The sequence below is a fragment of the Sinohyriopsis cumingii genome, chromosome 3, assembly GCF_028554795.1.
Source record: "Sinohyriopsis cumingii isolate HCF-2022 chromosome 3, ASM2855479v2, whole genome shotgun sequence".
NCBI classification, from domain to species: domain Eukaryota; kingdom Metazoa; phylum Mollusca; class Bivalvia; order Unionida; family Unionidae; genus Sinohyriopsis; species Sinohyriopsis cumingii.
In genome coordinates, this window is record NC_142963.1 from 129,139,277 (window position 1) to 129,153,862 (window position 14,586).

Consider the following 14,586-nt stretch of genomic DNA (forward strand, 5'->3'; position numbering starts at 1 on the left):
TTAACACAATTCATGAAGAGTAAGAAGTTACAATTGAGATCTTTAAGGACAGCCACGTTAACACAATTCATGAAGAGTAAGAAGTTACAACTGAGATCTTTAAGGACAGACAGGTTAACACAATTCATGAAGAGTAAGAAGTTACAATTGAGATCTTTAAGGACAGACAGGTTAAAAATATTCATGACGAGCAAGAAGTTACAATTGAGATCTTTAAGGACAGACAGGTTAACACAATTCATGAAGAGTAAGAAGTTACAACTGAGATCTTTAAGGACAGACAGGTTAACACAATTCATGAAGAGTAAGAAGTTACAACTGAGATCTTTAACGACAGACAGGTTAACACAATTCATGACGAGTAAGAAGTTACCATTGAGATCTTTAAGGACAGACAGGTTAACACAATTCATGAAGAGTAAGAAGTTACAACTGAGATCTTTAAGGACAGACAGGTTAACACAATTCATGAAGAGCAAGAAGTTACAACTGAGATCTTTAAGGAAAGACAGGTTAACACAATTCATGAAGAGCAAGAAGTTACAATTGAGATCTTTAAGGACAGACAGGTTAAAAATATTCATGACGAGCAAGAAGTTATAATTGAGATCTTTAAGAACAGACAGGTTAAAAATATTCATGACGAGCAAGAAGTTACAATTAAGATCTTTAAGGAAAGACAGGTTAACACAATTCATGAAGAGTAAGAAGTTACAACTGAGATCTTTAAGGACAGACAGGTTAACACAATTCATGAAGAGTAAGAAGTTACAACTGAGATCTTTAAGGACAGACAGGTTAACACAATTCATGAAGAGTAAGAAGTTACAATTGAGATCTTTAAGGACAGACAGGTTAACACAATTCATGAAGAGTAAGAAGTTACAACTGAGATCTTTAAGGACAGACAGGTTAACACAATTCATGAAGAGTAAGAAGTTACAATTGAGATCTTTAAGGACAGACAGGTTAAAAATATTCATGACGAGCAAGAAGTTATAATTGAGATCTTTAAGAACAGACAGGTTAAAAATATTCATGACGAGCAAGAAGTTACAATTAAGATCTTTAAGGAAAGACAGGTTAACACAATTCATGAAGAGTAAGAAGTTACAACTGAGATCTTTAAGAACAGACAGGTTAACACAATTCATGAAGAGTAAGAAGTTACAATTGAGATCTTTAAGGACAGCCACGTTAACACAATTCATGAAGAGTAAGAAGTTACAACTGAGATCTTTAAGGACAGACAGGTTAACACAATTCATGAAGAGTAAGAAGTTACAATTGAGATCTTTAAGGACAGACAGGTTAAAAATATTCATGACGAGCAAGAAGTTACAATTGAGATCTTTAAGGACAGACAGGTTAACACAATTCATGAAGAGTAAGAAGTTACAACTGAGATCTTTAAGGACAGACAGGTTAACACAATTCATGAAGAGTAAGAAGTTACAACTGAGATCTTTAACGACAGACAGGTTAACACAATTCATGACGAGTAAGAAGTTACCATTGAGATCTTTAAGGACAGACAGGTTAACACAATTCATGAAGAGTAAGAAGTTACAACTGAGATCTTTAAGGACAGACAGGTTAACACAATTCATGAAGAGCAAGAAGTTACAACTGAGATCTTTAAGGAAAGACAGGTTAACACAATTCATGAAGAGCAAGAAGTTACAATTGAGATCTTTAAGGACAGACAGGTTAAAAATATTCATGACGAGCAAGAAGTTATAATTGAGATCTTTAAGAACAGACAGGTTAAAAATATTCATGACGAGCAAGAAGTTACAATTAAGATCTTTAAGGAAAGACAGGTTAACACAATTCATGAAGAGTAAGAAGTTACAACTGAGATCTTTAAGGACAGACAGGTTAACACAATTCATGAAGAGCAAGAAGTTACAACTGAGATCTTTAAGGAAAGACAGGTTAACACAATTCATGAAGAGCAAGAAGTTACAATTGAGATCTTTAAGGACAGACAGGTTAAAAATATTCATGACGAGCAAGAAGTTATAATTGAGATCTTTAAGAACAGACAGGTTAAAAATATTCATGACGAGCAAGAAGTTACAATTAAGATCTTTAAGGAAAGACAGGTTAACACAATTCATGAAGAGTAAGAAGTTACAACTGAGATCTTTAAGGACAGACAGGTTAACACAATTCATGAAGAGTAAGAAGTTACAACTGAGATCTTTAAGGACAGACAGGTTAACACAATTCATGAAGAGTAAGAAGTTACAATTGAGATCTTTAAGGACAGACAGGTTAACACAATTCATGAAGAGTAAGAAGTTACAACTGAGATCTTTAAGGACAGACAGGTTAACACAATTCATGAAGAGTAAGAAGTTACAATTGAGATCTTTAAGGACAGACAGGTTAAAAATATTCATGACGAGCAAGAAGTTATAATTGAGATCTTTAAGAACAGACAGGTTAAAAATATTCATGACGAGCAAGAAGTTACAATTAAGATCTTTAAGGAAAGACAGGTTAACACAATTCATGAAGAGTAAGAAGTTACAACTGAGATCTTTAAGAACAGACAGGTTAACACAATTCATGAAGAGTAAGAAGTTACAATTGAGATCTTTAAGGACAGCCACGTTAACACAATTCATGAAGAGTAAGAAGTTACAACTGAGATCTTTAAGGACAGACAGGTTAACACAATTCATGAAGAGTAAGAAGTTACAATTGAGATCTTTAAGGACAGACAGGTTAAAAATATTCATGACGAGCAAGAAGTTACAATTGAGATCTTTAAGGACAGACAGGTTAACACAATTCATGAAGAGTAAGAAGTTACAACTGAGATCTTTAAGGACAGACAGGTTAACACAATTCATGAAGAGTAAGAAGTTACAACTGAGATCTTTAAGGACAGACAGGTTAACACAATTCATGACGAGTAAGAAGTTACAATTGAGATCTTTAAGGACAGACAGGTTAACACAATTCATGAAGAGTAAGAAGTTACAACTGAGATCTTTAAGGACAGACAGGTTAACACAATTCATGAAGAGTAAGAAGTTACAACTGAGATCTTTAAGGACAGACAGGTTAACACAATTCATGAAGAGCAAGAAGTTACAATTGAGATCTTTAAGGACAGACAGGTTAAAAATATTCATGACGAGCAAGAAGTTATAATTGAGATCTTTAAGAACAGACAGGTTAAAAATATTCATGACGAGCAAGAAGTTACAATTAAGATCTTTAAGGAAAGACAGGTTAACACAATTCATGACGAGTAAGATGTTACAACTGAGATCTTTAAGGACAGACAGGTTAAAAATATTCATGACGAGCAAGAAGTTACAATTGAGATCTTTAAGGACAGACAGGTTAACACAATTCATGAATTCATGAAGAGTAAGAAGTTACAATTGAGATCTTTAAGGACAGACAGGTTAACACAATTAATGATGAAGAAGTTACAACTGAGATCTTTAAGGACAGACAGGTTAACACAATTCATGAATTCATGAAGAGTAAGAAGTTACAATTGAGATCTTTAAGGAAAGACAGGTTAACACAATTAATGATGAAGAAGTTACAACTGAGATCTTTAAGGACAGACAAGTTAAAAATATTCATGAAGAGTAAGAAGTTACAACTGAGATCTTTAAGGACAGACAGGTTAACACAATTAATGATGAAGAAGTTACAACTGAGATCTTTAAGGACAGACAGGTTAACACAATTCATGAAGAGTAAGAAGTTTTAACAAAGTTTTTTTCTTCTTGTTCAACAATCAAGCACCAAATTTTTAGTTATGTCTATATTCAAACACTTTCAAAAGGATTATTTATTGCAAAGGTATAATATTGAAAATGTGGCCATAAAAATATGTTTAAATTATTTAGTGACACACAAAGACGTATTGTTTCAACTTTTATTTTTTTGTTAGAGATTTAAAACTCCAAAGCAGGCGTTTCATAAAATGATGACTACAAATAAATTTACTAAATTATTAAATCAAATTATGCATGAATGAAAAAACCACCACTGGCTTGCAGCTTTTGGTCTAAATTTACTACTTGTACAGTGTATCCCCCAGGGGTGTAAATTTGAGGGTACAAAAAAAAACCTTGGTGTCAAAACTGGGGGTCAAATAAAAAATGTGGGGGGTCAAAAATGTACTGACAAATTTTCATAAGACTCGTACTTTTTCAGCTGGAAATAGGATATTGCAATTTGCACAACATACTCTCTCCCTCTCTCTTTCTCTAAACATACAAATACACCAACATGCACAATTACCAAACAAATGCATTGTCCATTCAAAGAATAATTTCATTTTTCTTTTAAAGTCATACTTTTAACAGAAACCTCAAGCAATATTATAGCCCAACACATTACATATAAGCCAATACAAAAAGCCAAATAAATCTTTTTAACCAAATGGTAGTTAATTTACTGCCTTTCATAAAATGTTTACTATCATAGGTTTCGTTGTACTTCATCCTAGAACACATTTATCCAAATATCAAGGAGGATAATGATTCATCTTCTTTTTAATAAGTTACATCTGAACTTTAAGATCCTTCTTTTATTGCAGCAAAAATTAAAAACCAACAAAATCTGCAATGACCCGCTGACTTTGTAATCCAAATAACGCATTTGTCTCTGCAAGTTTACTGATATCCTTGTTGTGAAATAATGTCTTAGGTTATTATGTGTTCTCCAGATATCTTATGGCGAACGAGGGCAGATTTTTAAAAATTCTAAAATCCTGTCACGAAAGGATTATTCACTTCTGCAGTCTTTGCAATCACGCAATCAGAAGTCACACCGGTAATCATAATGAATGTGCCGTATTCCAGTCAAGGGAATCATTTTCTCCATTTTTCATTAAAGTAAGATCCACAGTTACTCTTTTGTGTTCTGCTTCTTTCACTTTCTTTGCTAATGCTTTTTAGTGCATGACATTTTAATCTGGAGATCACTTTCTAGTGCAACAAGCCTTGAAGTTAAACATCTAGATGACAGCTTGCTGAGCTCGATGGAAATCGCGAGATATGGGGAAGCTACTCCGTCATAACATTGACTATGCTAGTCTGGTTCATTGTTTTATATGTTCCCTGCGTTGCACTTTGCAATATGAATAGAGGTGCGCAAGGCACGAAGCAAACAAATTTGGGAACCAGTCAATGCCTATACTTGAAGTATATACGATGCCATCCATCGTCCAATGCATTGGGTATTAAATAAATCCTGATCATATTATGAAAATCCTTTGCATTAAAAAAAACGCAAGGCAACAAAATGTGCGCATCAATTTTCTCCAGCGTGCACCCCTGATGCACAAATGTGTATAAAGGGATACACTGCTTGTAATACAAGTGGAATTACATATATATCAAGATTTCCAACCAAATATTACCTTTTCAAAAATATGAAGAAGCAAAGACATATGTTCGTGCAAATGTATTTAGGAAAATTGTACACTCATGTATATTTTTGTTTGGTTACATGCTGCTGCATAAAGAATGTCTACCAAATATTGTATTTAGGATAAACTTAAATATTAAAAATGCAGCACAAGCTGAATTTTGGGAGGAAACTGCCCCTTAATAAAAATTACCATTAAGTATAGATAAACTTCATTGCCAATGAGCCATGATTACCAAAATGTTGGGTGTGAATGGACATATGGGCTAGCAGATGGCCAAACACACACAGACACCAAAGTGATCACTTTATTGAGATAATGTCAAAGTGGGCTCAAAACAAATTCTGGATAACTGCTGTGCAGACAATTAATGTTTGACTGTATTTGTTATGAACAGATACAAAATTCAGACTCGGGGAATGTATACTTTCAGAGAGTTCATATAAGAAAAGTAGCAAAGGAACTTACAGTTTAAGGCACTGTGACTTCGTACAATTGCAAGGTTTTCTTGGTCTAGCACCAGTAGGCTCAATCAATGAACTGAAAAGGAAGGAATACAACTGGATAGAAATATATTTCAAACCTGTCAGTTTCAATCAAGTTCTATTTGATTCTCAAAATATAAAGCACTATTCCAGGGAACACCATGCCTTAACTTACAACAGTAATAAAATCCCACTCGCAAGGTTGCAATTTGCGAGAGGAAAAATGTAATTTGCTAATTCAGAAAATAACAAGTAGGCTATCATATGACAATATTCTTCACACAAAAAATTGTGATTTTTTATCTACTTTTTATTTTAAAAAATTATTTACAAGTAATCAATTTGACTAACATTTTCAGTTCAGACGTGAGTCACGATTGCCGAGAACATAGAATTAGAATAACAATAATAATGTACTTATATGTCTTGAATGCATGCCATGCACAAGCAATAGGCATGCACAGAGGCATATTCAGCACATAAATACCCACCTCCTTTGGCTTATTGTCAACTGCATAATTGTACCAAAGTATTTTGGCAATATTCAGATCAGTTCAGATTCAGAAGAGTCTATTGTGTCAGCAGTAAGCTCCCTGTCCTGCTCAGACATCACGTGGGTATCATGTGCTGTGTGTAAGTATCAGCGAGTTTTGTTTTAAGTTCATTCTTTTCTATTTTGTGTTCACAGTGTCTTTATTTGTCCCCCACTTCGCTGGGTATCCTGTGTTTGGGTTATTTTATTAATTATTATTTACAGTGATATTTAATATAGCTATTTTAAAAATATCTAAATAATTGGTACTTCAAGGCTCCAGGCAAACATCATGTGGGTAGACATTAGCGCAAGCTTGCAGTGGCTGATTTATAGGTTAGGTAAAATGCTTTTATAAAAACTGCAATTATTAAGTTTAAAAAAAAGAAGTAATAAAACCGAAGTATTTATTATTATTAAAACAAAGACAAATATGTAAAGTCAGTTTTTTTGGTTTACCTGAACCTATTATATAATCGATGTTGACAGTTGTCGTCGTCCTCCCCCCGTTCACCTCCCACCTACCCCATTCTTGGCATTCTTTGGCTAGCGAGTTGTTTTAACAAACTGATAATTACTCATGGCTACAATTTTTGTTTTTACTTTTTTACTTTTTATCCCCTGTCCCCCTGCTTGAATAAACACAATATCTTCAATGTTGTGTACCTGGTCTCCTGCAATATCTAAGTAATATGATCCCCCCTCATCACTTGATGTAGATGAACGTTTACCCCCCACCCCACCCCATCACTTCATATTTATCAACAGACATGCAGGGCAGTGCTCAAGCAAGAGTCCCTTGATGGGAATGATGCTCTACTAGTAAAAAGAATTTCAAGGAATTCAAGAAAATACCATTTCTTTCTTTTAACTGCTGAATATTGAGACCATTCTTATTGGAACCATTTTCATTCAGGACCAAGTAGATACCATTTGAAATCTTTTGGTGAAAACCCCATATCAATATGACCACCCATTCATGGGGAGCAGCAGCACAAGATTTTTAAGGCAGCCATGTTGATATGACTTTCAGTTTGGGAAGAAAAACAATAACAAGATTTCAAGATGGCTTCTGTGGTGGCCATATTAGACATCACAGGAAGTCTTTTAGTGAAAACACCATTTTCATGTCATAATCCATTCAGAAGGTGTAGTGATTACAAGATTTTCATGATATTCACAGTGGTGGACATATTGAAATGTCTGAGTGGCACCATTTTTATTTAGTACCAACCAGACCATGAGATAAACAAGTGGAAAGTTCATCCTCCGTATCCTTTAGGAGGAGTAGCGTAACAAACTTGTGTAACCCAGACAACAGACCATTACATAAGCTCTTCTAGAGCTAAAACAATTGGATAAAACTGACACTTGCAGAACCTATAAATCTAGATGATGATGAAATAAACAGAATGTGTAGGCAAAGCTAAATACAGTGTACATAGAGAGAACCCATTAGCAGACATGTATGCCACAATTATTCAGAATTCCACACACGAGTATGCAGAAATTGTGAAATTGTTGGAAATTATTATGATAGTTGTGACACCTCCACAGCAGAATGTGAACAAGGGTTCACTGTCATGAAAAAACATTAAAAGTATAAAAAGAAACCATTTAAATCTGGACACACTTTAAATGCTTAAGAACATTAACTGCTGATTCAGCCAGTAAGGAAGACATTGATAGAGCTAAATACAATTGTGGTACAGAGCAATGGCTTATATAAAAACCTTTATGAAATCAAATCAAATTTGTATAAAACAAAGTTTGACAAAAAAAAATCACTTTGAGAAAACCATTTTGAGAGGCAAACAAACATAGAAAAAGAGTTAATTTAAAGGATTTTTATATTTCTTTTTTTATTGAAAACATTAATTTCAAGGCTGTGTAAAAATGAAATATAAAAATATCACCCTTTGGGGCAAATGAAATTAAGTCTGGACAAGTGATTTTTTAAATAGCCTTTTGCCCAAGGCTGTCTGAAAAAAATGCTCTTTGAGCACTGAAAGATGGGCAAAGGATGAAAAATCTAAAACCTTCCACTTTCCCATCCAGACAAGTACTAAAATTTCATTTACCCAGAATAAAATAATACTAAAAAAGCTAGTATGGAAATAAAATATAGGATTTAATGATCATGGTTGGGTATTTATCAATGTGTAAATTTTACCTAATCACTCACAAAGTAAATAAAGTCCAAAGGACTTAATGTAAACTTTGTGAGCAAGTAGGTAAAGTTTACACATCGTTAAATACCCAGCTATGATCATTTAATCCTTATAATTCCAATTTACTTCCTTTCTAACATTAGATCACCCGATTTAATCAACAAAACATTCACTTTTATAGACATCAAATTTTTCTTTCATTAGCCTCTTAACTGCGATAGAATACATAGCCAAATCTTCGCTAGCCATGATTTATCAATTCTTTATACAGTGATACGGGGGTAGAATGTCATAGCGGGTCATGCCAGTGATATATTGTTATGATCATTATTTTAATATATAAAAAATGGTTGTTGCGGTTAAACTAGGAATACTCCTTTGATCTGAAAATTATGCTTGCGTATGGCACATGTTGTTATAGCAATGTCATTGTTACTTTCTACACATTTTGATCTTTCAAAAGCAAAATCGTGTCCATTTTTAGTGACATGACTAGGTTGACATATGACCCTGACCTTCAATAACTGCCACTGTAACATGCTGTCGGGGTGAAATGCAGTAATTTCCAAAAATGGCTTCTAAAGCCTTCTTCAGCAAAAGGGGAGAGTATTGGAGTGCAGGAAAGTTTGTGCAATTACAATGTTTTAACTTCTAATGGTCAATTTCAAACTGTGGCTTGTCATTTTTGATCAGAAATCACAGGAGTGGGTGGGTGGGAGCTTGTTTGTTGTTATTATTATTAGGGTGTTATGCATTGATATAGATAAAATTTTTTTATACATCAAATGATCTGGAAACAGGGAACCAAAAGTAGTCCCCAGAATTTATCGATGTGTAAAAAATTCCATATCAATATTACATCCATTGGAATTATAAGTTGATGACCTAATTAGTCATGTAAAAGGTTGTTTTCTGGAACTTGTTCTATGACTACTTGCTCTAACTGTAATTAATTACAAACTGACATATGTCTGCCCTTCCTCTGAAAAGCAATTATTAGTACCAAAGACCAAGAAAAAATTATTTTCATGAGCTTGATCAAAACAAATGGAAAACAAAGTTTTGGTAGAAAGTACTGACTTTAAATGAACAACGTTGGCAATATTCTTAACCATAAAAAATTTCAGTAAAGAGAAACATTGGTGAGCCCTCAGTCTGCACCTGCCCTGGATGAAAGACTGGAAAATTCACTCAATTGCTGTAAATTTGAACTCACCATTTGGTCTTTATTAACCAATAAAATATTTTTTTGGCACCACTATTAAGATACCTCCCCATGTTTTTTGCAAGTGTTGAATTTTTCCATTGCTAGACTACACAGCAAATCCTCGGTCCTTTAAGTATCTTTAGTTCAGCAATATACACATGCACAATTTCAAAACATAAAAAGAACTTTGCTTTGTTATAGTTCAATAAATAATCCCTCAAACCTTACTGATATGGGGGGTTGATTTATCGGACTAACCTTGTCATTTATCCCTTTTCTGTGAAATAAGCTGTTTAGATGAAGCATACCGTATTTACCATATATGTTCGTATATGCTGGGACACCATAAATTTATTTTAAAAGTAATTTTTTTGTGCAATGTATGTTCTGGGACACATCAGGGTTTTTTAGCTGTAGGTTGTGGGACACCTTTTAAATTATTCGAAATTTACGTCGGAAAATGCAATCAAACATAAATTTTATTAAAGAAAGCATAAAAAAAGAAAACGCTGTGAGTGTTGTTTGTTTACACTTTTTTTCCTAGATGCTATTTGCTAAAAACAAAAGCTCAGGTAAGAATGAATCATTTGTGTACATGAGAATGAGTTCAAACTTTTCTGTTCTAATTTAAACCTCAACAAAGTTTTTCTTAATTAAATACCAAGGTTTATTTGCAGTTTGTGCTTGTTACACAACTTATTTTGGCCAATTAACTATTGATGAGCACAGTATAAACTATTCACTGTAATTACGTAAAAAATATATTCAGAGAGAGAGAGAGAGAGAGAGAGAGAAAGAAAGAGAGATACCAGTAGATAGCGACGGTACAGAGTGATTGAAAAACATACTAAATCCGAAACCGAACATCTTTTATTTACACAGCAGTGATATCTGACATAATCTAAGTACTTCTGAACAAACATGAATGCCACTAATATATTTAATTTAAATCCTTCAATCTGTCCACATTCTTAATTGCCCACTCAACTTCCTCAGGCATAAATCCATTAAATTTGTCCTCTTCACTGTTGCTGCCATCACATTCAGTATCTCTTATGATTTTGTCCTCACATCCATTCAAGTTATTGTTAATACCACAAACTTTAAATGATTTTCGGATCAGATCTGGCTTGTCCCAAAGTAATTCGACTGCTTTCATAATCCAGTCCACAAATATTTATTTGCATTCTTAATATGAGATGTGTTGTCATTTTCCTTGGAAAGGCCATCTGCTGCTTTATGAATAATATTTGTCCAGCTTTTCCTTGTCAGACTTGACCGGTTTATTTACACTGACATCTAGTGGCTGTAGTTTGGAGGTGCATCCACCCCAAAAAAACTTCAGGCACCATGTTACCCCTTCTCAATGCCTGTTTTACAGCATCTATAATATGAACCCTGAATGAATCCCTTACTAAAAGAGATCGTTTATCTCTTTAATCCACTGCAGCATCACCTCCTCATCAACCCAACCCTTCTCCTGCACACATACAATCCATCCTTTTGGTGCCTGAATATCTTTTAGCTCCCTCAAACCATGAAAAATTATCATTGGCGGCAACACATATATTGCTGCGGAAACTAAGGTTAGATGCTTTTATCAGCACCAGTCATGTGAATTCTCATACTTTTAACATCTTTCTTTTCGACAGTTCATCCGGGAATGAGATCAAAGTACACAGGAGCTTCATCCATGTTAATTATCATCTTGTCTTCGAAATTGTCTTCTTCTCTTCTTGCCTTTACGAATTCGTGGAATAATTTTATTTTCTCCTCCAAATCTTCTGGGAGACGCTGGGCCAGTTTTCATTCTCATAACATTCAAACCTTTGAGGACAAACAAACATGATTCATTTCTCAATATTCACGTCAATGACCAATGTGTAGTGTTGACAAAAGCGATAACACTATAGATGTATGCGCTACTTATACGGAGTTCGTGGATATATTTTTCCTTTAATAAAATGCTAATGTTGACCAAAACAAGTGAATAAATGATGACAGTACAAGGTTAGTTTCTTTCATTTTATTATCAAATAGGCATTTTATTTATCTATTTTATTGTGTCTGGTTGCAGCGTGGGGTGGGGTGGGTGGGAGAGAGACAAACTGAACACAATTTATTTCATTCCTAAGTCTTGGGACACATGATGTAGGTTTTAAAAAAATCACCATAAATTCTGGGACAAGAAAAAAAGATAACCATCAAATCTGCAACATTTTTGTCTCAGCCAGATCTGCTATCAGCTCAAAAAGTTGCACATATTACTAATTTGAGTCTTAACACACAAAATTACCCAACACCAGTCTAGTCCCATGATGGCCTGGCTACAAAGATCAAAGACTGATGTCACCAACGGTTATTTCGATTACATAGCCGGATTCCCTGAGAAAGAGCAAAGTAATGAAGGACAGGTTTCAACAATGAATGGAGAACTTAATATCCTTTGTTTTAAATAGTTGACAAGTTTTCCAAACTGATAAATTTTGGTTACTTATTTACCAACAGGTTAGATGGGGGTGTTTGGTGGGGTGGGGGGTGGACCAAAGGCTGACTTATAATTCCTAGTGTACTATTACAAGCTGTTATTCTTGCTTATATAGAAGCAGTTTATGTAGCAATTGTTGTTGTTGTTGTTATTTTCCTGAACATGTGACTAGGAAAATTTTGTGCATGAAAACTGCATCTTACCCATCGTTGCTCTTACATTTACACAGTATGCTCTGAGAAAGAAGAAAAAAATAATTTGATAATTAAACCTTAATTTATGTTGGTGCTGTCCTATGAATTTCTCTTTTCTGTTGCTCCAAGTAAGAAAACAATTTTTTTTATCTTTTATAATATCATGTATTTAAATTCAATGACTAATGAGTTTTAACATAAAATCATGTATAACTTAGGGAAATAAAGAATAATATGAAATATGTTTATTTCATTGATATTAATTTTTCAATTTTATTATGATAACACACATTTTCAAAATATTTTGTAACACTACCATGAGCTCTACCATGCTATCAAATGCAGTCATAAAACAGTGGACTGCTCATTAAAATATTTGTACAGGTAAAATTTCATAAAAGCCAAAATATTAGATGCTTGATTCCTATCATGCTGCTACCTGTTCCATAAAACTGTACCACCACAAACAAAAGATTTCTTAAAATACTCTGTCCAAATGTTTGGTATATACAAGTAACTGTTTTCACTTAACCCTACTTTCCTAGAAATACATATTATATTATGATGCCAGTGGAATTCATGTAAACAGAGAGGGTGAATAAAAGAAACACACTGAGAATAAGTTTTAATTACAATTTGTATGAATCTACAAGTGCATGCTGATGGAACTGCATGCATAGCAGAAAAGCATCATACTCAAGTATTAGTGTTAGGTCCATTAAAACATCAGGGAGGGAAGGAAAACGTTTGCCAGTAATTATTTCATACATTATCTTTCCCATATCATATTATATATCTGTTCCAAGAATTTATTCCTAACTGAATAAATAAAGTATAGGTGCACCGCTTCTGTTGATGGTTAACAATAGGTATTCCAAGCACTTTTAGGATATCAGCAAATACAATTAAAAGCACTAATCTGTTGTTACCGTCCTTAAGAACTTAATATGAAAATATCATGTAAATAGGTCAAATACTTTTCAAGATATGACTTTCAAAGTTTATGAGGGACTTAGGAAATTTGCGATCCCCACCGACAATGCAATTACCATCAACTTCAGATGAAAAAATAAATAAAATTTGAAGCTATACAACAGTGGCGTTTACTGCAAAGCTAGACAAGTTCCTTGTTATTCAAGCAATGCAAGCACTACAATCATACACAAAAAATCCTTTTTATTAGGTTCACACTAAAACAGTAAAACTACAGAGGGCGGCCTTACTGGAAAAGCCAGAAATTGAGCTTTTCCATGACTTTGCAACATTGCTATAATAAGACTATGACATTTAAATGCAAATTAAAGTATGTTCCTGTGAGAAAACCTTCTGAAAACAAAGTCCAATTTTTTCTGGGCCAATGGGTATGAATCTTGTGTCGTACCAGATCATAGAAATTGGGAAAAAAAGCAAAAATGTGAATGTCTGGAAAAAATGCAAAAACGACAATTTTCAAAAGGTCACAACTTTTTTTTATTTATTAACAGATTTTAATAATTCTTGTACCAAAATGCAGGGTATTATATGAAGAATTCATGCAACATATAAAGAGTGTCAACATTAGTGTGAAAGAATGTTTTAAACCAGAAGCAATATCTGAAAATAGAAAAAAATGGCAAAAACAACAGTTTTCAAAAGTTTACAACTTCATCAATTAGTAACTGATTTTGATAGTTTTTGCACCAAAATAGAGCATATTACAGCCTTAATGCATACATATTAATAAAGCAAATATAATTATAATAAAGCAAAGATAGGTTACAAAGCAAGAACCACTGACAAAGTATCAAAATCTTTCACTACGACTAATGTTTTGAAGATAATGTACACTTCAAACAGTAGATACAATTGTAAATGTCACAAAGGACTGCTTTATTTAAAATAACCAGAAAAGTAACAGCTTTAACAAAGTTTTAGCTTGAGAATTTTATTCTGCTGTATTTTGCTGGTCAATGAGTCCAATATTTTTAACTTTCCAAGTTTGGCCATCGCTTGAAACTGGTTGTACATTAAAGTTCCAACCAAACACAAAACACGACTTAACCTCAGCAATGTCATCACTAGATGGCCATTTGAAATGATCAGTTTTGGTTTTCATC

The 14,586-nt window shown here is 33.6% G+C and overlaps 1 protein-coding gene across 1 annotated transcript in view; it reads right to left on the minus strand.

Moving 5' to 3' along the window:
• Positions 1 to 14,586, minus strand: part of LOC149803827 (protein lin-54 homolog) — a 113,547-nt gene that overhangs the window by 50,947 nt on the left and 48,014 nt on the right. The window contains exon 7 of the mRNA XM_089953645.1: positions 5,882 to 5,953. Within this exon, the coding sequence (XP_089809771.1) occupies positions 5,882 to 5,953 (72 nt within the window). The remainder of the gene's footprint in view (positions 1 to 5,881; positions 5,954 to 14,586) is intronic.